This window comes from Balaenoptera borealis (genome assembly GCF_965194805.1).
Source record: "Balaenoptera borealis genome assembly, chromosome: 1".
In the NCBI taxonomy this organism is placed as follows: Eukaryota; Metazoa; Chordata; class Mammalia; order Artiodactyla; family Balaenopteridae; genus Balaenoptera; species Balaenoptera borealis.
In genome coordinates this window covers 140,569,571-140,594,088 of record NC_138860.1, presented here as the reverse complement: position 1 = coordinate 140,594,088, position 24,518 = coordinate 140,569,571, and the positions used below count along the sequence as shown (strand labels likewise).

Genomic DNA, 24,518 nt, shown 5'->3' with positions numbered 1-24,518 from the left:
TAATTTATTCATTTTTATTGAACTATAGTTGATTTATAATGTTGTGTTATTTCAAGTTTACAGCAAAGTGATTCAGTTATACATACATACATAGGTCTATTTTTTTCAGATTCTTTTCCCTTATAGGTTATTACAAAATATTGAGTATAGTTCTCTGTGCTATATAGTAGGTCCTTGTTGGTTATCTATTTTTAATAGAGTGGTGTGTATATGTTAATCCCAAACTCCTAATTTATCCCTCCCCCGCCCCTTTCCTCTTTGGTAACCATAAGGTTGTTTTCTTTGTCTGTGGGTCTGTTTCTGTTCTTTATGTAAGTTCATTTGTATCATTTTTGTTTAAATTGCACATATAAGCGATATCATATGATGTTTGTCTTTGGCTTGCTTTACTTCATATGATAATCTCTAGGTCCATCTATGTTGCTGCAAATGGCATTATTTCATTCTTTTTTATGGCTGAGTAATATTCCATTGTATATATGTATCACATCTTCTTTATCCATTTATCTATCGATGGACATTTAGGTTGCTTCCATGTCTTGGCTATTGTAAATAGTGCTGCAGTGAACATTAGGGTGAATGGATCTTTTGAATTAGTTTTGTCCCTATATATGCCCAGGAGTGGTATTGCAGAATCATATGGTAGTTCTATTTTTGGTTTTTTAAAGAATCTCCAGTCTCTTCAGTAAGTGGTGCTGGGAAAACTGGACAGCTACATGTAAAAGAATGAAATTAGAACACTCTCTAACACCACACACAAAAATAAACTCAAAATGGATTAAAGACCTAAATGTAAGACCGGATGCTATAAAACCCCTAGAGGAAAACATAGGCAGAGGGACTTGCCTGGTGGCGCAGCGGTTAAGAATCTGCCTGCCAATGCAGGGGACACAGGTTTGATCTTTCCAGGTCTGGGAAGATCCCACATGCCGTGGAGCAGCTAAACCCGTGTGCCGCAACTACTGAGCCTGCGCTCTAGAGCCCATGAGGCACAAGTACTGAGCCCGCATGCCACAACTACTGAAGTCTGCACGCTCTAGGGCCTGCGTGCTGCAACTGCTGAAACCCGTGTGCCTAGAGCCCGTGTTCTGCAACAAGAGAAGCCACTACAATGAGAAGCCTGCACACTACAAGGAAGAGTAGCCCCCACTTGCCCAACTAGAGAAAGCCCATGTGCAGCAACAAAGACCCAACGCAGCCAAAAAATAAAACAAAACAAAAACCCCCCTAAAAACATTGGCAGAACACTTTTTGACATAAATCACAGCAATATCTTTTTGGCTTTGTCTCCTAGAGTAATGGAGATAAAAACAAAAAGAAACAAATGGGACCTAATTAAATCAAAGTATTTGCACGGCAAAGGAAACCATAAACAAAATGAAAAAACAACCTACAGATTGGGAGAAAATATTTGCAAATGATGTGACCAACAAGGGATTAATCTCTAAAATATACAAATAGCTCACACAGCTCAATATAAAAAAAACAAATAACCCAATCAAAAAATGGGCAGAAAACCTAAATAGATATTTCTGTAAAGAAGACATACAGATAGCCAAAAGGCACATGAAAAGATGTTAGACATTGCTAATTATTAGAGAAATGCAAATCAAAACTACAATGAGGTATCACCTCGCACTGGTCAGAATGGCCATTGTCCAAAAGTCTACAAACGATAAACGCTGGAGAGGGTGTGGAGAAGAATGGACCCTCCTACGCTGTTGGTGGGAATGTAAATGGGTGCAGCCACAATGGAGAACAGTATGGAAGTTCCTTACATTCTCTTATTTTAAATATTTTGTATTTAGAAGATTCATGGTTGGTGGCTTTTTAAAAATAAACTTTATATATATTTTGTAACATTTATTCATTTGGCTGTGCCGCATCTTAGTTGTGGCACATGGGATCTTCGTTGCGGCATTCGGGATCTTTTTATTTGTGGCATGTGGGATCTTTAGCTGCGTCATGTGGGCTCTTAGTTGTGGCATGCGGGATCTAGTTCCCTGACCAGGGATAGAACCAGGGCCCCCTGCATTGGGAACTTGGAGGCTTAACTACTGGACCACCAGGGAAGTCCCTAAAAATAAACTTTTTAAATTCTAAAAATTGCGTGTGTTTTTTGTATAAGATTTGGAAAAGGTGGGCGATAGTGATAAAAAAAAAATAGCCATACGCAATTTGTCAGGGAAACTATTGTCAGCAATTGGGTATACATTTTTTTCACTCCTTCACCTCCCCCTCAGCCCCCAGGCAGTATTGTGTGATACATAAAGTTTTAGATTTTGCATAATGTTTCCCCATTTTCACAGACTCTTTGTAAGCATTTTTAATGGATATATAACCCATCATGTGGATGCACTATATATAATCACACATTTTATAAACTTTTCTCCTTCTTGCTTTTCCAAATTTTGTTAAATAATGCACTTTTGGGAGGAAATTTTTTTCTTTATTCTAGTTGTCAGTTAAAGAATTCTAATTACAGCAGGTAAGACTACTGCTTATGTTTCATAATTTTTCAGTTCACTGATTCATTTAATAAACATTTTGAGAAACAATTGTGTGCCAGGCAGAATTTAAGGACATTTGAAAAGTTTACTGTCTGGTGTAAGAGGCAGGTAAGAAGCAAGTTATTACAATACAGTGTGATGAGTGCTGTGATAGAGGAAGACATAGGCTCCTAAGGAGCTAAGAAGAGGGGCTTCTGTCTTAGTTTGAGGTTGGGAGGAGGGTAAAAATCTTACTAATCTTACCAGAGGAGGAGAAACTTAAGCTGGGTCGTAGGGACTCATGATAGTAAGACAGTCAAAAAATGAGGGTGAGCAGGAAGGCATTGTAGGTGGAGGGAAGAGCACATGCAAAGGCATGGAGATATTAGCATGTCAAGTTTAGGAAGCTTTAATATTAATATTAAAAATGGCTTTAGTATATAGTGCATGTGAGGGAGTGGCAAGAGAGAAAGCTGAGTAAGTGGGCAGATGTAATTTCATGAAGGGCTTTGAATATCATCCTCAAGGCTGGGGTACCATCATGGACGAGGCAGAATCCTTGAGAAACATGTTTATAGCTCTTAACTCTTCATTTGTACAGCAGCAATTCTCAAATTAATAGCTCTCACCCAAACCTCACCTTTGAGCTCCAGAGCTATATATCCAACTGCCTTGTTGGCCTCTCTAGAATGTCTAGAGTGTAAGCGTCATGAAAGCAAGTATTTTACTCCCTTTGCCCTAAGCTATATCTGCACTACCTAGAACAGTGCCTGGCAATAATTTATCGAGTGATTAAATAAAAATGAATGATTCCCTACTATATCTCAGAGCCATCTCAAACTCCACATAAATCCAATTCATGATCTTCTCCCTCTAACCTGCCCTTCTCCTAATGTTCCCTATTTTTAAAAATAATTAAAAAAAATTTTATTTAGTTTTGGCTGTGTTGGGTCTTCTTTGCTGCACGCGGGCTTTCTCTAGTTGTGGTGAGCGGGGGCTACTGTTCGTTGCAGTGTGCAGGCTTCTCATTGCCGTGGCTTCTCTTGTAGTGGAGCACAGGCTCTAGGTGCGTGGGCTTCAGTAGTTGTGGCACATGGGCTCAGTAGTTGTGGCTTGTGGGCTCTAGAGTGCTGGCTCAGTAGTTGTGGCGCATGGGCTTAGTTGCTTCGCGGCATGTGGGATCTTCCTGGACAAGGGATCGAACCGTATCCCCTGCTTTGGCAGGCGGATTCTTAACCACTGAGCCACCAGGGAAGTCCCCCTAATTTAATGTTCCCTATTTAAGTGATTGGCACCAACTATTTAATTTCACAAGCCAGAAACCTGGGTGTATCTTTGACATATTCCTCTTTCTCACCTTTCACATCCATTTTATCACTGAGACCTAATGAATTCTTGACGTTTCTTCATATGTCCATTTCTGTCCATCTCCACTGCTCTAGTCCAAGCTACCATCTCTCTCCTCATCCTATACAGTAGTAGTAAACTCTCACCCTTTACTCTTGTCCCTTTTCAATCTGTTCTCTGTGTTGGAGTCAAAAAAAAACCAAACAAACCCACAGAATCTGATTCTGATATTCCTGTTTGGAACCAGTTGCTCTTTGGATAAAGAACAAAACCCTTAACATGGTCTACAAGGCCCTGTGTGCTTTGGCCACTGTCTAACCCGATAGCCACATCTCATGCCACTTTTTTGGATTCTGTGCTTAGTCGCATTGGCTTTTTAAATTCTTCCGGTGGACCATGCTTTCTTCTGTCACAGTTATAATGTATAATTAGTAGCTTCTAATACATATTATAAAATGGAATGCCTATTGTCAGAGAAACAAATGTATCGATACCTTTGAGTTGATATTTATAACCCTGAAAGGATAATGTTCTGTGTGGCATTCTTTTCTTGAAAAGAAAACTGTCTGTGAATTATTTCAAATAAGCTCAAACATTTTCAGTTATAATTTGTTCCTCTTTCAGATTACATATCACGTATATCAATTTTCCCTCAAGTAAGTTAAATACTTATAAGCTACATTTATTCTTATTTTAAAGTAAGAAAACATTGTCTTGTAAATTTAAGCCATTCGATTTTTTAAAAAATGCTGCAGTAGGAAGCAAGGATGTATTGGAAATATAGGAAATGCCTTAATTAAAAAAAACAACTAGGCTTTATATGAAACTAGTGACTTAATCAATATAAGTGGAAGCCTCCATTCTGAAGATAGTCGCCATTTCTTATACGATTTCAAATCACCCTCTCTGATTACAAATGAAACAAGTCTTGAATAATCTCACCAAGACTGACTTGTGTTACTAAGTTATTGTTCTTAATTGTGAGTGTCTGGGGGAGTTTATTGTTTGGTTTTGTGTGATAATTTTTATTGTACATAAAATATACAACAATAAAATATATTTTGCAATTAAAATATTTTTAGAGTATATTGTATTCTATTCTGTAAAATGAAAAATTGATTTGCTCATTTCCAGTTCAAGTTGTATTTAATCACTTAAGTAACTTTAGCAGATAGTGCACCATATAGATAGTGCACCATATAATATGTACTCATTACTTATTTTTCTTTAACTTCTTTTCTTTATGTCAGAACAAAAGTCTAAACTTACAGAAGAATGCAATCAAGTGATGGATTTTTCTTTAGAATCTGAATATGGAGGCCACAGGAACAGATGAAGTTGACAAGCTAAAAACTAAATTTATATCTGCTTGGAACAATATGAAATATAGTAAGTATCAAGATTTGAAAACTGTATAAATCCAAAGAAATATTTGAAGACATGTATTATCTCCCTTATTAAGTCACTGACAATTGCTGAGATTCTCTTTGAATGAAATATTTCTGTAAGGAATGTAGATAAGAATACTACCTGAAGAGAGAGCCAAATACCATCATAAACATTGCTTAGAAACTCAGGCATATCATGTGGTCCTTTAAAAAAGAAAATTCCAAAGAAGATAGAATTTATTCAGGTGATGATAATACCTCAGGTTTTCAGACTCAGCATCAGGCAACCTCATGTATGAACCAGGAAGCAAGCAAAATAGACTGCTGAACACACAAAGCAGACCATTTAAAGTTCACATGCTGATACATATGACTTTCTTCTAGGAACACACTCAGATTCTTATTTTTAACTTAGTTACTCTTGGTTTGCATACAAATCCAATAAGGATCATATGGTGGTTTTGAAGCCCACTTAAGACTAGAAACAAATTGGAGATGAAAAATCCTTCAAAGATGGAGAAATACTCAGCAGAACCAGTTTCAACTGGAAGAAGTTAATATCCATAAGATAGGAATGATAAAATTTAGTAAAACCCCTTGACAGTGCAAATTCAGGTAAAACACAATTGGCTGTTGGCTCCTGGTTCACTGGAAGTCATGGCCAGCTAGCTATTTAGACAGTTAAAACTTGATAATAACTTGACATTGTATTTTGAAGATTATAGACATTAATTTTTTGAAAATTGAGATTTAAATCATATACTACTAAAATTCACCTTTTTAAAGTGTATGATTCAGTGGTTTTTAGTACACTCACAGGAATGTACAACCATCATCACTATCTAATTCCAGAACATTTTCATCACCCCCAAAAGCTACCTTGTACCCATTAGCAACTACTCCCTATTCCTCCCCACCTCTCTCCAATCCCTGGCATCCACCAGTCTACTTTTTGCCTCTCTGGATTTGCCTATTCTGGACATTTCATATAAATGGTATCGTATAACTTGTGGCCTTTTGTTTTTGACTCCTTTCACTTGACATAACGTTTTGAAAGTTAATTCATGTTGTAGCATGTATATATCAATACTTCATTCTCTTATACGGCTGAATAATATTTCATTGTATGGATATATCACATTTTCTTTAACCACTCGTTAGTTGATAGATGTTTGGGTTGTTTCCACTTTTTGGCTATATGAATAATGCTGCTATGAATATTGTATACAAGTTTTTGTGTAAACATATGTTTTCAGTTTTCTTGGGTATATACCTAGGAGTAGAATTGCTGGATCATATGTTTACCCTAAGTTTAACTTTTTAAGGAACTACCAAACTGTTTTCCAAACTGTTTGCACCATTATACATTCCTGCCAGAAATGTTTGAGGGTTTGAATTCCTCCACATCCTCAGCAATACCTGTTAATGTCTATCTTTTTAATTAGACCCATTCTAGTGAGTGTGAAGTATCTCACTGTGAGTTTGATTGTATTTCCCTGATGAACATATGAAGTTAATCCTCTTTTTATGTATTTATTGGTAATTTGTATATATTCTTTCAAGAAATGTCCATTCAAATCTTTTGCATGTTTTAAAATTGGGTTGTCTTTTTATTATTGAGTTGTAAGAGTTCTTTATATATTCTAGATAAAAATCCCTCAGCAAATATATGATTTGCAAATATTTTCTCCCATTCTTGGATTGTCTTTTCACTTTCTTCATAGTGTCCATTGAAGCATAAAACTTTTACTTTTTGATGAGGTCCAATTTACCTATTTTTTTTCCTTTTGTTGCTTGTGCTTTTGATGTTGTTTTAAGAAACTGTTGCTTAAATCAAGGGCATGAAGATTTGCACCTATTCTTTAAAGAGTTTTTATCTTTTTAGCTCTTATATTTAGGTCTTTGATCCATTTCTAGTTAATTTTTGCTTATGATGTGAGGTAGAGGTTCCACTTTATTCTTTGTATGTGGCTATCTGGTCCCAGCACCATTTGTTTAAAAGAATATTCTTTCTCCATTGACTGGTCTTGCCACACTTACCTAAAATCAGTTGACCATAGATGTAAAGATTTATTTCTGGACTCTCAGTTCTATTCCATTAATCTGTATGTTTGTTCTTATGCCAGTAGAACATTCTCTTGATTACTTTAGCTTTTTGTAAAATTTGAAATTGGAAAGTATGATTCCTCCAACTTTGTTCTTCTTTTCCAAGATTGTTTTGACTGTTCCGGATTCCATGCATTTTCCATATGAATTTTTGATCCTCTTATCAATTTCTGCAAGAAATCCAGCTGGGATTTTTATATAGATTTTAGTGAATCTGTAGATCAATTTTCAGAGTATTGGCATATTAACAGAGTATTGCCATATTAAGTCTTCCAATCCATGGGCATGGGATGTCTTTCCATTTATTTAGGTCTTTAATTTCTTTCAATGATGTTTTGTAGTTTTCTGTGTGCAAGTCTTGGCACTTCTTTTGTTAAAGTTATTCCTAAGTATTTTATTCTTTTCAATGCTATTTTAAAATGAATTTTCTTCATTTCATTTAGACTCTTCATTGCTAGTATATAGAAATACAGTTGATTTTTATGATTTGATCTTGTATCTTGTAAACTTGGTAATCTCTTTTATTCTAATAATTTTTTGTGGATTCTTTAGGATTTTCTGTGTGTAAATCATGTCATCTGCAAACAGAGGCTTATGTTCTTTTTCAACCATTTAATCTGATGGATAGGTTATGTGATGAAGATTTCATTTATAAAGTCTGAACATTGTCATACAGGTACTCAACACATTTCAGCAGTGACCTAGGAATTGTTATTTAACCTATTATTTACATATGTGTAGCTTTCCCTATCTAGATATTTAAGTGGGCATCATAAGATTATGGTAATCCCTAATCTCTGAAGAACAGATTGTTCAGGGTAACTACATGTTCTAGATAGTTTTAAGTTATAGAGTAGTATTTTAGTTTTATTTTTATTGGTGAAAATTATTCTAAAATGTTGAATGTATTTTCATTGTTTAGAGTTTGTGTAGTATGGATGGTTTAAGAAGGATTAAAATCGATTGAGCACCCACTAGTATGTTGTAGTTTATGTACCTTCTCATTTAAATTTCATATCTTTCTGAGTTAGATATCTTTCTGAGATTTAAACCTAATATGTTTCTAAGGTATTCTTTTTGTGCAAATTAGAAAACTGAGATTAGGTGACATATTCAAGGTCGTATATCTAGGTAAGTCTTGAAACTTGTATTCAAACCCAGCCTCTCTTGCTGTTCTCTGAATACACTGAACATAATTTAGGATTATTTTTTATCAATGTCAATATTATTATATAAAGATGGAACTAGAAATGGCATAGCACTTAAAATTTAAAAGAACTGGACCTTACTTTCTTGAAAAAGTGTTTCATTTTTGCTTCCCCCCCCATATTTACATGACTTTATGAGGTATGTAAACTTGATTTCCTTTTTAAAATATTACGAAGTAAATCATCCTTCTGGGTGTTTCTGTTCCTCCAGAAAATCATTATCATCTCTACTATTTCTGTGCTCTTTGGCTTGTTTGCATCTTTTAAAGCCTGACTTGTGATTTTCAAATTGCTGACTTAATGGACTATCGGTTTTTTGGTAACATTTTGTTTATGGTAGCTAGTCTCCAAAGACAGTCCTCAGTGAATCACATTTTGTGTTGTCTCTTTTCTCATATGAATCTGGGCTGGCTTGTGTCTCATATCAAGCAATAGAATGAGTTAGAAATGAAGCTATGTCAATTCCAGGCCTAGCCATTAAGAGACAACTTCTGCCTGGTGTGTGCACTATAACTCATTGCTCGTGTAAAATGTAGATCGTTGCAAAGCCTCAGGCTCTGACTTGTCAGATTCACCTTTCTTTTCTTTTGGAAGGACTGGTGACTGGTAAGAGGGTATACAGGTAGAGGGTAAAGCATAGGGAGAAAGAGAGAAGTTCCTCCGTAAAGGTTTTTTGTTTGTTAGTTTTTGAGGTTGTTTTTATGAAGTTCTTAGGATTTGCTTTGGAAGTACTGCCTTTTGGGGAGAGGGGATTGTTATCATTTTGGGGATTAGAATCATTCTAGTATGGTGCTAATAATACTCCTATGAAACAATGTCTATAAAGCACCTAGCTTAGTTCCTAGTATAAAATAGATGGTCAGTAAATACTATTTTCCCATTGGAGTTCAGAGAAGAGAATGAGAGATAGGTGGGAACAGGAAAAGATGTCTTAGAAGTGCGTGTTTGAGTCAGAAGAAGAAGATTTAAATGGATTTAAATGGGCTGATATTGGGGAGGATATTTTTGTTATGGAATAGTATGAACCAAATAGTAAAGCCCACTTTGAGTATAGATGAGAAGTAGTGGAAAAGATGACTGTAAAGGTGATTTGTATCATATTGTGGAAAGTCTTTAGTATCACAGAGAAGTTCATTATAAATCTGTTAGGTAATGAATCATTGAGGATGGTTTTTGAGCAGACAAGTTACCTAATCAAAGCTGAGCCACAGGGAGATTAATTTGGCAGGGATATGTGGCATATGCTAGAGTGGGGAAAAACTGATTACAGATAAGCCATTTTGAGGGAGTATTGCAGTAATCCAAAGCCTGATTACTGTATTTGACTTTCCATTCTTTCTTTCTTTTTTTTTTTGGCTGCGTTGGGTCTTCATTGCGGTGCTTGGGCTTCTCACTTGCAGTGGCTTCTCTTGGTGCAGAGCACGGGCTCTAGGCTTCAGTAGTTGCAGCATGCAGGCTCAGTAGTTGTGGCACGCGAGTCCTAGAGCATGCAGGCTTCAGTAGTTGCGGCACGTGGGCTCAGTAGTTGCGGCACGCAGGCTCTAGGGTGCGCGGGCTTCAGTAGTTGTGGCACGCGGGCTCAGTGTTGTGGCTTGCGGGCTCTGGAGCACAGGCTCAGTAGTTGTGGTGCATGTGCTTAGTTGCTTCACAGCATGTGGGATCTTCCTGGACCAGGGATCAAACTCATGTCCCCTGCATTGGCAGGCAGATTCTTAACCACTGCAGTACCGGGGAAGTCCCTCCATTCTTTCTTTTTCACTACCAAACTCAGATACTTGCATGATTTTTATTATAAATACATATTTTAATTTACTTGTTCTTTATGCTTATTTGTATTATAGTACTTAAGGGAGCACTTTCATAAAAATCGCTCATTTAAAATTTTGTAACAACTCTGTTAAATATAAATGTTGGTCTGCTTAAGACTAGACCTAAGTCTCTTAACTCCCAATTTCAGATTCTTTTTATTTATATGTTCTTGCATTTTAGGAGCTGCTTTTAAGTCTGCCATTAGCACTCAGGAATTTCATACACTTAGGAATATTCAGGAATGTAATGGGCAAGTGCTTTTCTCAGGAAATTGAGAACTATTAATGGCAACATAAAAAACCAAAAGGAGAGTTCCTTTTAGATATAGACAGTTTAGTAGGAAGAAAATTGGAAGAATTAGAGTTTGCAACTGAGAGTTGAGGATTGGGGATTGGGAGGTGGAAAATTGAGATGAAAATGTCTGAAAGCTTTATACATCACTTTCAGAAATCCTCATTTGGCTGAAATGATGGGGTAAAAACAGATTTCCCTAGGAAACTTCAGAGATCCACTTTTATCATAAGCATTAGTGTACTGTGTGATCTTTTCCCTAAATTACTTCACTGGAATATTCAAATACTTTAAACCTTTAAAATATCTAAAATGGAAGAAAATATAAGAAATTGGTAACATTTGTTGCCTTTGGGAAAAGAGGTTGGTGTCAGGGAAACTGGAGTAGAATTTGTACCTTTTAAGTTTTATACCATAAGAACATTGTGACCTGTTTGAAAATAAATTAAAACAGATTTTTTTCTCTGCCATGTTCTTTAAGTGGGCAGAATGTGGTTAAAATACTTTGCTTTATTTGAAAGTAGCATAAGTAGTCTGTATTTTCAGTTCATTGTCAAAATACTTTTGCTACACTTGTAAAAAATGCACATCCATAATTGAGAATTGGTGATTTGAAATTAAATAAAAGAAAATGCTGCTGAACTTTTAGTCTGAAATCCTTTAATTGCAAAACTGTTTTTCTCTTTTTCTCATTTAGGTTGGGTGTTGAAAACAAAGACATATTTTAGTAGAAATTCCCCTGTATTATTGCTTGGAAAGTGTTACCATTTTAAATATGAAGGTAAGTGCTAAATTTGTGATCCATTTAAAAATCTTTGTAGAAATTCATTGTGTAATTGTTTTCATTATTTTATTTCCAGATTAACCTACTTTTGACATATTTCTTTTTGTTTTTTACTTCCAGTTATTTTTATTGTGGTAAAATACACATATCAAAATTTACCATCTTAGTCATTTTTAAGTGTACGGTTCAGTGGTATTAAATACATTCATAATGTTGTGCTACCATCATCACCATTCATCTGTAGAACTCTTCATCTTGTAACACTGAAATTCTGTACCCATTAAACAATAACTCCTCATTCCTCCCTTCCCTTCAGCCCCTGGCAACTGCCATTCTACTTTTTATGCCTATGTTTTGGCATTTATCTTTTAAAAACCTGTATTTTATGTAACACATAAAATACTGCCATATGGTTTGGGTTTCTTGTGAATTCCTTGAAAATAAAGTTCATACCGTCATACACCATTTGTTATATCCCTCATAATTTTGGACTTACCGTATGAGTGCTAAGTAAATATTATTTGAGTCAATATCTTAATATTCTTTATCAAGTTCTCTGATGATAATTTTAAAATATATGATAATAATTAAAAGTATCACGTTAGTTAACGTAAAAAATGGTAAGTTTTCCAATTCTTAAGGATGCTCCAATTTCTGAAATTATTTACTGTATTTGATGTTTCTGAATTTTCATATAGCCTCATCCTTTCTGTAATTATCCTATATTTTCTTTTAATAATTTATGTCCCCTATTGAGTGCCTATTATGTGTCAAGCATCATGCTAAACTCTTTGGGAAATGTCTTTAATTCTCACAATAAGCCTACAAGGTAGATTTAAGTGTCCCTGTGCTATACGTTTGAAAGCTGGAGTTTAGAGAAGTTAAATAATTTGTCCAAAATCACACAGGTATTAGATGACAGAGCTGAATTTTAAACCAAGACTATGTTTCATTTTAATACTGGCATTCTTTGTACTATATGTCTTTGCTTGGTATTTTGTATGTATGAGTGTGTGTGTTTTTTGTGTGTTTGTGTGTGTGTGAGAGAGAGAGAGAGAGAGGAGAGGGGAAGAATGTATGTGACAGTATGTGATTATCAAGGCTTTTATTCATTTTTTTGATTGATCTTTTTTGGTCACATCAGCAGTTGTCTAAAGCCTAAATGGTTTGTAATAGTAACAGCTGACATTTATTGAGTATTTATAATACGCCAGACAGGATTTTTAAGTAATTTACATGTATTAACTCATTGAGTCCTCACAGTATTCTTGAAAGATGAGTAGGAAGTTGATGGATAAAGAAGGCATGCATTTTAGGTAAATAGAATGGCATGATGAAAGCAATAGCACTGAGATGTTAGACAGTATATTTAGGAAACAGAAGTGTCCAGTGTAACTATGGTGGGAGAGAATTATGAAAAGGATCAAATTATGGAGGAGCATCTTGAATGCTGTGCTAAAGAGTTCGGTCATTTGTTTACAGGCAGAGGAGAGTACGGGCTTTAGGGTGAGACATACGTGGGTTTGAATTTTGGCTCTTTTTGCTGATTAGTTGTTATTTTTGGCAAGTTATGTGATTTCCCTAAGTATTAATGATACCTATTTCGTAGGCATTTAGCGATATGTCTTGTACATGTAAGCATTCTAAATGATATTATTATTCATGATAAAAGGAATGTGAGAAAAAGTTATTAGAATTGTTTTTAAGGATAGCATTATATATTTTTTGGAAGAAATACTTTGAGCAGTAAGTGGATTCTTGGGGGTCCTCAACTCGAGATGAAAAGTAAATAATATAGGAGATACAAATGAGACAAATAGAAGACTGTTTTGTTTTGGACTAGGATTAGGGATACAGGGAAAGAAAGACAAGGGTATGGGGCTCGGGAAGGAGAAAGGAGAGCGAGCCAGAAAGGTGGTTGGATTCTGCATGTCCACTGAGAGGTTTCCTTGTTGACGTGCTCTGGTCTTCAGCAAAGTCAGGTAAGTTTATGAAATGCTTGATGTAGGAAAAGTTCTTTTGGAAAGGGGATGGATTTGGCATCTGGAATGAAAAAGACAACTCATATCATTGTAGGAGTTAGAAGCGGGAGGGGAGGAACCAAGAGAGTTTAAGCTGTGTAGAATTAACAGAAATCTGCAGGACTAGCTTTGAACTTCTACATGTCACAGAATTTTTGGTTCAAGCAAGTTTTCTAAGTTATCAGAGAGATAGGGGGTGGTGTACACAGCTTCTTAACTACAATGGTTATTATTATCCTAGGTTTTTTAATTTTTTTAATTTTTAAATTTTTTAAATTTATTTGTTTATTTATTTATTTATGGCCGTGCTGGGTCTTCGTTTCTGTGCGAGGGCTTTCTCTAGTTGCGGCCAGTGGGGGCCACTCTTCATCGCGTTGCGCGGGCCTCTCACCATCGTGGCCTCTCTTGTTGCGGAGCACAGGCTCCAGATGCGCAGGCTCAGTAATTGTGGCTCACGGGCCTAGTTGCTCCGCGGCATGTGGGATCTTCCCAGACCAGGGCTCGAACCCGTGTCCCCTGCATTGGCGGGCAGATTCTCAACCACTGGGCCACCAGGGAAGCCCCAACATTTTTTTTTTTAATTTTATTTATTTATTTATGTTTTTTGGCTGTGTTGGGTCTTCGTTTCTGTGCGAGGGCTTTCTCTAGTTGCGGCGAGCGGGGGCCACTCTTCATCGCGGTGCGCGGGCCTCTCAACTGTCGCGGCCTCTCTTGTTGTGGAGCACAGGCTCCAGACGCGCAGACTCAGTAGTTGTGGCTCACAGGCCCGGTTGCTCCGCAGCATGTGGGATCTTCCCAGACCAGGGCTCGAACCCGTGTCCCCTGCATTGGCAGGCAGATTCTCAACCACTGCACCACCAGGGAAGCTATCCTAGGTTTTTGAACAAAAAATACCAGATTTCATTTAATTATTTTCAGTGATCATGTATTGAGAACATGCTAGCTAGGACATTGATCTTGCCCAGAAGGAGCATATGATAATCATAACTAAATACATGCTTTAGAAAAATAACTGATAGCAATGTGGAAGAACCATTGGAAGTCAGTTATCAGGCAAGATACGATGACTCTGATATAGGGCAGTGGAAATGGAGAGGATTGACTTGAGATATTTTAAGGTAGACTTGATAGCATCTGACAAATGATTGGATTTGAGGTCATGAGAGAGAGAAGATAAAGAATACTTAAAGACTACTATCTTGGATTATAGGTAGTGTTAGTAACCAAATGTGATATACTAGAGGAAGTGTGGATTTTGCGGGGACATGTAGTGTTTGAAGTAGGCCATTCAGAAGTAAACAGTCTGAATGAAGTAGGTGGTTTAGAATTGATTGGTTAGTTATTTTCAAAGAGGTAGCATTTGAGGCTAATGAATAAGGTCACATTGATGGAAAGTATAGGTGGAGAATATTCATCTCTAAGGATCTGCTGATGAAGAAGAATCAGTGAATGAAATTGAGAAGGAGTAGGCAATATATAGGACAAAACCCATGACAGTATTTTATCATAGAGACTGAAGGAAAGAGATTTTCAGGAGAAAAGTTGGGACAAAGTGCCTAATGCTCAAAAGAGGTTAAGCAGGAAAAAACCTGAGTAGAGGCTGTAGGATTTGTCAGTGAGAAATTGCTGATGACTTTTGAGAGATCAGTTTCACTGGAGTGGTAGGATAGAAAAGTAAAAGCAGTAAAATTAACAGCAGCTAACCTGCATTTACTGAGTGTGGCTCTTTGTTATGCACGAAAGCCAAAGTGTATTCTATTTATTTATTTATTTGGCTGCATTGGGTCTTCATTGCGATGCGTGGGGTTTCTTGAGTTGCGGCGAGCGGGGGCTACTCTTTGTTGCGGCGTGTGGGCTTCTCATTGTGGTGGCTTCTCTTGTGGAGCACGGGCTCTAGGCACATGGGCTTCAGTAGTTGCAGCATGCGGGCTCAGTAGTTGCGGCATGCAGACCCTATCGCACACGGGCTTCAGTAGTTGCAGTGTGTGGGCTCAGTAGTTGTGGCGCGTGAGCTCTAGGGCACGCGGGTTTCAGTAGTTGTGGCACGCCATTGTGGCTTGCGGGCTCTAGAGCACAGGCTCAGTAGTTGTGGCACATGGACTTAGTTGCTCCGCGGCATGTGGGAACTTCCCAGACCAGGGATTGAACCTGTGTCCCCTACATTAGCAGGCGGATTCTTAACCACTGCGCCACCAGGGAATTCCCCAAAGCGTATTCTTTTAAAGATTTATTGGTTATGATATCGGGGTAGAGAACTGCTTTTATAAAACATAAAAACACAGCCTGTATAGGAAAATATTGATGTATTTGACCAAATAAAAATTTAAAAATCTGCATCACGAAAGACACCATAAACAAAGTTTAGAAGCAAGACAGAGAGAGAAGATATTTGTATACGCGCTCTCATTCTCTTTTTCTCTCTCTCTGTATTGGTATATGTATGTGTGTGTGTGTGTGTGTGTGTGTGTGTGTGTACATTGAAGATCTATCTGTCCATCTGTTATCTCTTCATCTATATCTTAGACAAAGGATTAGTCTACAAAATAATATGAAAAACATGGACAATTCAAAAAAAATGAGCCAAGGAAATGAACAGGTGCTTTTAAAGTAGAAACTTGAGTGGCCAAACATAAGAAAATGTTCACCACAGTAAGAAAGGGAGTGCAAATTAAAATGAGATACTGTTTCTTAGTTATCAAATTTGCAAAAATTTGAAAGCTTCATGATATCAAATTTTAGCAAGGTTGTGAAGAAATAGGAACTCAAACACTGCTGATGGGAGGCAACTTGGTACAACCTCTTCATGAATTTGAAAGTACTTAGAAAAATTGATAATACATACAACTTAGGATCTAGCAATTCTACCTTTAAGTATTTACCCCAGAGAAGTTCTCTGTATATGTGTAGAACACTTGTACAAGGATGTTTATTGTAGCTTTGTTGAAATAACAAAAAGTATTGAAAACAAGTATGCACTACTAGTGGATTAGATGAATAAGGTTATTCATTCATTCCAAAAGTATTTATTATGTGCCAGGCACTGGGGTTACTGCTGAAAGTATTGCAGGCACAGTACTTACACTCAAGGAGCTTACAGTCCAGTAGATGAGAGACATTAAACAAATAATTACAAAATTATTAATTTCATTATGATAGTCATGATAAAACAGAAGTACAGGTTCTTATAAACAGAGACCAAATTAGAAAGGATGTGATTGGATCAAATAAGCAGAAAGTCCATTTCAAAATAGCTTAAAAGCAGTAAGGGTATTTATTATCATTCACAAGCGGAAGTCCTGACATAGGGATGGCTCTAGGTTGGTTAATCAGTGCCTCTGTGACATCATCAAGGACCCATGTTCTGTCCATCTTCCTACTCTGCTAATCTCAGCGTATTGGTCTTATCTTCATCTACCTCTCCCATAGTAACAAGTGCCTATCTTAGTACCATTATAAGACATATGGCAGATATGACAGAATCCAGTGGAAGTAGGACTTTTTCTTCTTTGTTTTCTTTATTATAAATATGAATTTTTATTATTTTAATAATTTTATATTATTTAAAATCTTTACATTTTAAAAATTATGAATTACTCATACACAGAGAAGACAAAAGCCTTGTGTATACACTTTCAAGAATAGTAATGAAATTTTATTAGACAAGAGAAGTACAACATTATGAATAAGTTTTAATCTCCTTGTGCTTCTACCCAACTGTAGTCCTTCCCATGCCAAAAAACTCTACTATCCTAAAGTGGTGGAATTTAGTGTTTCCTATTTTTGACCTTTTTGAAAATGAAATCGAACTATGTTTTGCTTCTGTGACTTGCTTATGGCTTTTAAGGTTGTGTTTTTAAGATTTGTCCATGTTATGTGTAGGTTCTAGTTTATTTTTACTGCTGTATAATATTCCATTGTATGAATTACCACAAATTATTCATTCTACTATTGTTAGACATTTAGTTTGCTTTGGTTTTGCCATTTTAAATAGTGTATAATAGTACATTCTTGTATTTTTGTAGAAATAAGACTGTAGTCTCAGAAGTTTTTGAAATACGACATTTGCTGTTTAAAAATATCTACATGCAGAATGAAGGGAATGAATCATTAGCCAGAAGAATATCATATTTCTGTTCTTATCATCCACTTTATAGATTCTCTTTTCTAATGAGTTAACCCCAAACCACCTTCTTACACCTTTCTAGGAATTTTTTGGTATCCTCAGAGAGGGGGAGGCCCTTGTACTTAAAAGCATACAAATTTAAGTGAGTCAAGTATAATTCTGAAAACGGGAGGAATAACACTGAATAAGATCAAATACACATTTGAAAAGAGATTTCAATATACGTTTTGAAAATAAGAGGGGTCACAATAATCAAGGTAAGGTAAAAGGGAATTAGAATATTTGTTCAGAAAAACAAAGGGATTACGACATGGTGGAAGTAACATATTAAGGATTTTTTTTGTTGTTAATGAAGTTTTAAAACTTTTGAAATATATGACATAAAGGTCTGTTGATTATGGGGGACTAATTTTCTTTATTATTTCTCCTGTTGTGGGTATACAAACCCATATTATGTAAAGGTTTATTAATCCTATAATTATGGTATTACTTTGGTGAATTTCTAGTTCATAACAGTTGTCCTAAGGTTATTGCCCTGTTTTGTCATGACTTTCTTTATAGCTTCAACAGAAATATAATATTCTGTTTATCTCATTGGAAATATTTTAATGCTAACCTTTTCTCTCTGTGTGTCATTATGTACTCATAGCTTTTTAGATTTACTGTGCATTGGTCAATCTCCACCAGATTTTCTCTTAGATGGTTCAGGACATGATGGGCCCAGAGACCATTAAGGAAAAACTGTATCTGTGGTTATCTCTAGTATACCAGTTCTATCTTAGGGACCCAAATGATTTAACATGAATAACAGAGATAAGGCTCTCTCCTTCCTAATTTTGGGGCTGAGGAGCATCTATAGACAATGATTCTAACCTATGGACAAAAAAACCCCAAAATAGTGCATGGAAAAAAGGAAAAAAAAATAAGTAGAGAGGGTAGCACAGAGGCTAGAAAATAATAAAAGTTTTTTCTGCACTGAAACCAGCCCAGGGTGGAGCTTTGCCTAGGGATCTCTTTATAGGACATAAAGGGCATGAAAGTAAGGTATCAAGGGGTCTTCCTTTGTGTGCTCTTGGTTCTTGTACTATCTCTACTATTTTCAGGGATCTGTGTTATTCCACATGTTGCCAAGATTATGCCCAAATGTTGTGGAAATAAGATCCCACAATTTGGAATTTTTTGAAACATGACTTTTGCCATTTAGTAAGAAAGGGTGTGCAGGATGAAATCAATTGTTTATAGGTATATTACTTAATTTGGAAAATTTCCAGATCTTGTTCTGTTATTGATTTTTAATTTAATTCCATCGTGGTCAGAGAAAATATTTTTATGACTCTAATCTCTTTGAAGTTATTGAGACTTGCTTTATGGTCTAAATATGGTATAACTTGGTAAATGTTCTTTGTGTGCTTGAGAAGAATATGTATTCTGTTACTGGAATGTTCTATAAGGACAGTTAGGTCACGTTGGTTGAGTTCACGTCTTCTCTCTTCTTGCTCTGTCCTACTTGTTCTACCAATTTTTATGAGAGGGATATTGAAATCTCTGACTATAATTGTGGATTTGTTTGTTTCTCCTTGCAGTTCCATCAGTTTTTGCTTCTTCAATTTTGAAGCTTTGTTATTGGGTACATTAACATTTAGAGTTGTTATGGTCAGTTAATGAATTGACCCCTTTATAATTATAAAACCCTTCTTTATTCCTGGTGATATTTTTTTGGTCTGAAATCTACTTTGTCTGATATTAAGCTTTCTTTTGCTTAGGGTTATATGGTATATCTTTTTATGTTCTTTTACACTTAATCTATTTTTCTTTATATTTAAAGTTCGTTTCCTGTAGGAAGTAAATTGTTGGGTCTTGCTTTTTTATCCAATCTGATAATCTCTGCCTTTTAATTAAGTTGTTTAGACTACAGGCATACCTCGGAGATATTGTGGGTTTGGTTCCAGACCACTGCAATAAAGCAAATATTTCAATAAAGTAAGTTGCACAAATTTTTTGGTTTCCCAGTGCATATGAAAGTTATGTTTATACTGTATTATAGTCTATTAAGTATACAATAGCATTATGTCTAAAAAAATAATATATGTACCTTAATTAAAAAATACTTTATGGCTAAAAAATGCTAATCATCATCTGACAACACAGGGTTACCACAAACCTTCAATTTGTAAAAAACGCAGTATTTGCAAAGCACAATAAAGTGAAGAACAAAAACAAGGTATGCCTGTATTCACATTCTATATGATTATTGATATAGTTAGGTTTGTCTGTTATCTCACTATTTGGTTTCTATTTGTTAAATCTGCTCTTTGTTCCCTTTTCCTCTTTTTCTACCTTCTTTCAGATTGAATATTTTTTGATTTCCATTTTATCTCTTTGTTGGCTGGTTAGCTGTAACTTTTTATTGTGTTATTTTACTGGGTTACTTTAAGGTTTTAGGGTATATCTTTAACTTATCACAGTCTACCTTCTAATGATATTATACCAACTCACATATAGTATAAGAACCTTAGAGTAGTGTACTTCACTTCCCTCCTCCTGGTCTTTATGCTACTGGTGTCATACATTTTATTTATTTGTATCTTATACATGCCATAATACATTGTTATTATTTTTGTTTAAACAGTCAATATCTTTAAAGAGATTTAAGTAATAAGAAAAATAATATATTTGCTCATATAGTTATCATTTTTGGTTTTCATTCCTTTGTGTGAATCCATATTTCCATCTGCTAAAATCCATTATTTTCCTGCTTGAAAGACTTATTTTAACATTTCTTATAGTGCAGGGTGTGCTGGTGATACATTCCTTCAGCTTTTGTGTCTCTGAAAAAGGGTTTTGCTTTCATTTTTGAAAGATACTTTTGCTGGGTATAGAATTTTGGGTTGATGATTTTTTTTCTTTCAGTAGCTTTAAAGATGTTGCCCTGCTATCTTCTTGTTTATTTTGTTTCCAGGGAGAAATCTGATGTCATCCTTATCTTTCTGTGTACATAATGTGTCTTTTTTTTCTTGACTACTTTAAAGATTTTTTTTTATCACTAGTTTGGAACAATTTGATTATGATGTGAAGTATAGTTTTCTTCATGTTTCTTGTGCTTGGGTTTTGTTGAATTTCTTGAACCTGTTGTTTCATAGTTTTCACCAATTTTGAATTTTTTCAGCCATTTTGTCTTCAAATATTTTTTCTGTCTTCCCCTCTCTTCCCTCTCCTGGGTCTCCAGTTGAACATATATTAGCATGAATGAAATTGTGCCACATCTCACAGATGTGCTTTTATTTTTTAAAAAATTCTTTTTCCTCTCTGTGTTTTAATTTGGATAGTTCCTATTGCTGTGTCTTCAAGTTCACTAATCTTTTGATCTTTTCCTCAGCAATGTCTAATCTGCCATAAATCCTAGTCAGTATATTTTTCATCTTGGTCATTGTAGTTTATATATCTAAAAGTTCCATTAAAAAAATCTTCCTTACTTATCTTCCTTCCTTACTTAATCTTCTTCTACTTATCTTTTTGAACATATGTAATATTGTAATAACTGTTTCAATGTACTTGTTTGCTAATTCTAGCATTTGTGTTAGGTTGGGTTCAGTTTTGATTGGTTGAGTATTCTCATTTTGGCTTGTGTTTTCCTGCCTATTTGCATGCTTGATTGATTGCCAGACGTTGTGTTATTTACCTTGTTGGGAGCTGGATATTTTTGTATTCTGAGTATTGCATTGTGTGAATGTGCCACACTTCATCCATTTTACTCTTGGTGGGCATTTGGATAGTTTTCAATTTTTGGCATTCGTTAAGAGCCCTGCTGTGAATATTCTAGTACATATGCTTTGGTGAATGAACATGTGTATGGATTTTCATTCAGTATGTATACCTGGGAATATAATTGCTGGGTCATAGGGTATTCATATGTTCAGCCTCAGTATATACTACCAAATAGTTTTATAAAACAGTTGTGCCAGTTTGTATTTCTACCAGGTGTGTATGCAAATTCTGCTTGCTCTCAGCTCACCAATACTTGGTATTTTTCCATGTTTATTAGAGCCACATTTTATTTTAATTTGCATTTGTCTAACTTATGAAATTGAGCATATTTTCATAAGTATTTTTCCATTTAAATATGTCTTCTATTAGATTATCTCTCTAGGTTTTCTTAATATATTCTGGATATGAATCCTTTTTTGGATATGTCTATAGGAAATGTTGTCTCCTACTTCGTTACTTTTTCACTCAGTTTATCTTTTGAAGAGCACAGTTCTTAATTTTAATATAGTCTGGTTAACTTTTTTATCTTCTTAAATGGTTAGTACTTTTTGTGTTCTGTTTAGTAAATCTTTGCTCACTTTAGGACAAGATAGTCTGTCTAGTGTTTTGAAGCTGTCATTTCTATGTTTTTTCTCTCTGGTTGCTTTTAAGATCAACTCTGTCTTTCATGTGGATTTCACTTTATTCTACTCAGAATCATATATTTCTTAAAATCTGAAGAAATTTCAGCCACTTTTAATTATAGTTTTTCTCCATTCTTCTTGTTCTTTCCTTTTGCATCTCTGATAAGTCTTTCTGTTAGACTGTTTTTCATGTCTCTGAAATTCTTGTTTTTTGTATTTTCTGTTATTTTTTCTCTCTGTGCTGTGTTCTGAGTAATTTCTTTAGTTTTTCTGGTTCCTTGATTATCTTCTGAGCTTTGTATAATTTTCTATTTAACCTATGCCAAATTTCTATTTTCATTTATTATATTTTTCATTTCTAGTAGTTTATTCGGTTTTCTTTTACATGTGCCTGGTCAACTTTAATTGTTTTCTGTTATTTGTCCACCTTTCAGTACCCTTCTACTTTTTAAACATATGCATACTTATTTTATCCCATACCTGATAATTACAATAGTTGTACTCTTTCAGAGTTTATTTCTGCAGTTTGTTGTACTTCTGATTATTTCTCATATTAGCTTGTTTAATTGTGATTTTTTTTTTAATAAATTTATTTATTTATTTATTTATTTTTGGCTGCGTTGGGTCTTCGTTGCTGTGCATGGGCTTTCTCTAGTTGCGGTGAGTGGGGGCTACTCTTCGTTGTGGTGCGCGGGCTTCTCATTTTTGTGGCTTCTCTTGTTGCGGAGCACGGGCTCTAGGCACGCAGGCTTCAGTAGTTGTGGCACGTGAGCTCAGTAGTTGTGGCTCGCGGGCTCTAGAGCTCAGGCTCAGTAGTTGTGGCGCACGGGCTTAGTTGCTCTGCGGCATGTGGGACCTTCCCAGGCCAGGGCTCGAACCTGTGTCCCTTGCATTGGCAGGCAGATTCTTAACCACTGCGCCACCAGGGAAGCCCAATTGTGATTTTTTAAAAAAATTATTTATTTATTTTTGGCTGCATTGGGTCTTTGTTGCTGTGCGCAGGCTTTCTCTAGTTGCGGTGTAATTGTGATTTTTGATTGCGATAAGCACCCTTGACTGAGCCCTCAATATTACTAGCAGGTCTCTTCTATTTCCTTTATCAGCTTTCTTTCTCATCCTTTGTAGTGGTTCTTTCAGGCATTCTCACTCTTCATAAACCTCTGCTCAGAAGTCTTTTCCATCATAGAAAACAAAAGCAAAGCAAAACAAATATTTATTGTGTACCTACTATGGACTGAACTCTGTTAGGCGCTGAACATTCAGAGGTCTAGAAGATAAACATATTTCTTCTCCTCTAGAATACTTGAAATCTGGAGGGGGAGCAGATGTAGATAAAAAGCATTCTAGATATAATTAGTTAATACTGTGAAAAGGAAAGTCAGTCAAAAAGTGGAATAGCAGGAGTAGTATTATAGTGGAAAGTCAACAAGACAACAAAGTTCATTTAGTATGAACAGTTTCACAATAATACTTAGAATAAATATTAAGAGGAGACTAGATCTTAAAAGGATAAGGAATTAATCACTTTGTCAAGATAGGAGATTAGAACTATGTGTTTGGCAAGCCTCAGGATGAGCTGTGAGAGTTATGTGTTATTATATCCAATTTCAAACAAATTTAAATGTCTCCAAAGTGGAAATTTTGGCCTTATTTGTAGTGCCATATTCAGTTTTCAGGTATTTTTATTTTTATTTGGAATTAAATTCAAACTCTAATCTTGAGAGAAATTCATTGATAATAGAGATTTGCCATGTATTCGTTTTTTTTTTCCTGAACATCTTTATTGGAGTATAATTGCTTTACAATGTTGTGTTAGTTTCTGCTGTATAACAAAGTGAATTAGCTATATGTATACATATATCCCCATATCCCCTCCCTCTGCGCCTCCCTCCCACCTTCCCTATCCCACCCATCTAGGTGGTCACAAAGTACCAAGTTGATCTCCCTGTGCTATGCAGCTGCTTCCCACTAGCTATCTGTTTTACATTTGGTAGTGTATATATGTCCATGCCACTCTCTCACTTCGTCCCAGCTTACCCTCCTCACCTGCCATATCCTCAAGTCCATTCTCTTAGTCTGCGTCTTTATTCCTGTCCTGCCACTACGTTCATCCGAACCATTTCTTTAGATTCCATACATATGTGTTAGCATATGGTATTTGTTTTTTACTTTCTGACTTACTTCACTCTGTATGACACACTTTAGGTCCATCCACCTCACTACAAATAACTCAATTTCATTTCTTTTTATGGCTGAGTAATATTCCACTGTATATATGTGCCACATCTTTTTTTATTTAATTAAAAAAAATTTTTTTTCACATCTATATCGGAGTATAATTGCTTTACATTGTTGTGTTAGTTTCTGCTATATAGCAAAGTGAATCAGCTATACATATACGTATATCCCCATATCTCCTCCCTCTTGCGTCTGCCTCCCACCTTCCCTATCCCACCCCTCTAGGTGGTCACAGAGCACCAAGCTGATCTCCTTGTGCTATGTGGTTGCTTCCCACTAGATATCTGTTTTACATTTGGTAGTATATATAAGTCCATGCCACTCTC

The 24,518-nt window shown here is 35.7% G+C and overlaps 1 protein-coding gene and 1 long non-coding RNA gene across 2 annotated transcripts in view; both read left to right on the top strand.

The window, feature by feature from the left end:
- ATG4C (autophagy related 4C cysteine peptidase) overlaps positions 1–24,518 on the top strand; it is a 100,246-nt gene that overhangs the window by 27,643 nt on the left and 48,085 nt on the right. The window contains exons 2-3 of the mRNA XM_082358353.1: positions 5,087–5,225; positions 11,336–11,419. Coding sequence (XP_082214479.1) covers positions 5,150–5,225; positions 11,336–11,419 — 160 coding nt within the window. The 5' untranslated portion in view covers positions 5,087–5,149. The remainder of the gene's footprint in view (positions 1–5,086; positions 5,226–11,335; positions 11,420–24,518) is intronic.
- On the top strand, positions 11,426–22,531 carry LOC309613451. Its single transcript, XR_014235732.1, has 2 exons — positions 11,426–13,684; positions 14,319–22,531. It is a non-coding gene; the product is annotated as an uncharacterized lncRNA (long non-coding RNA).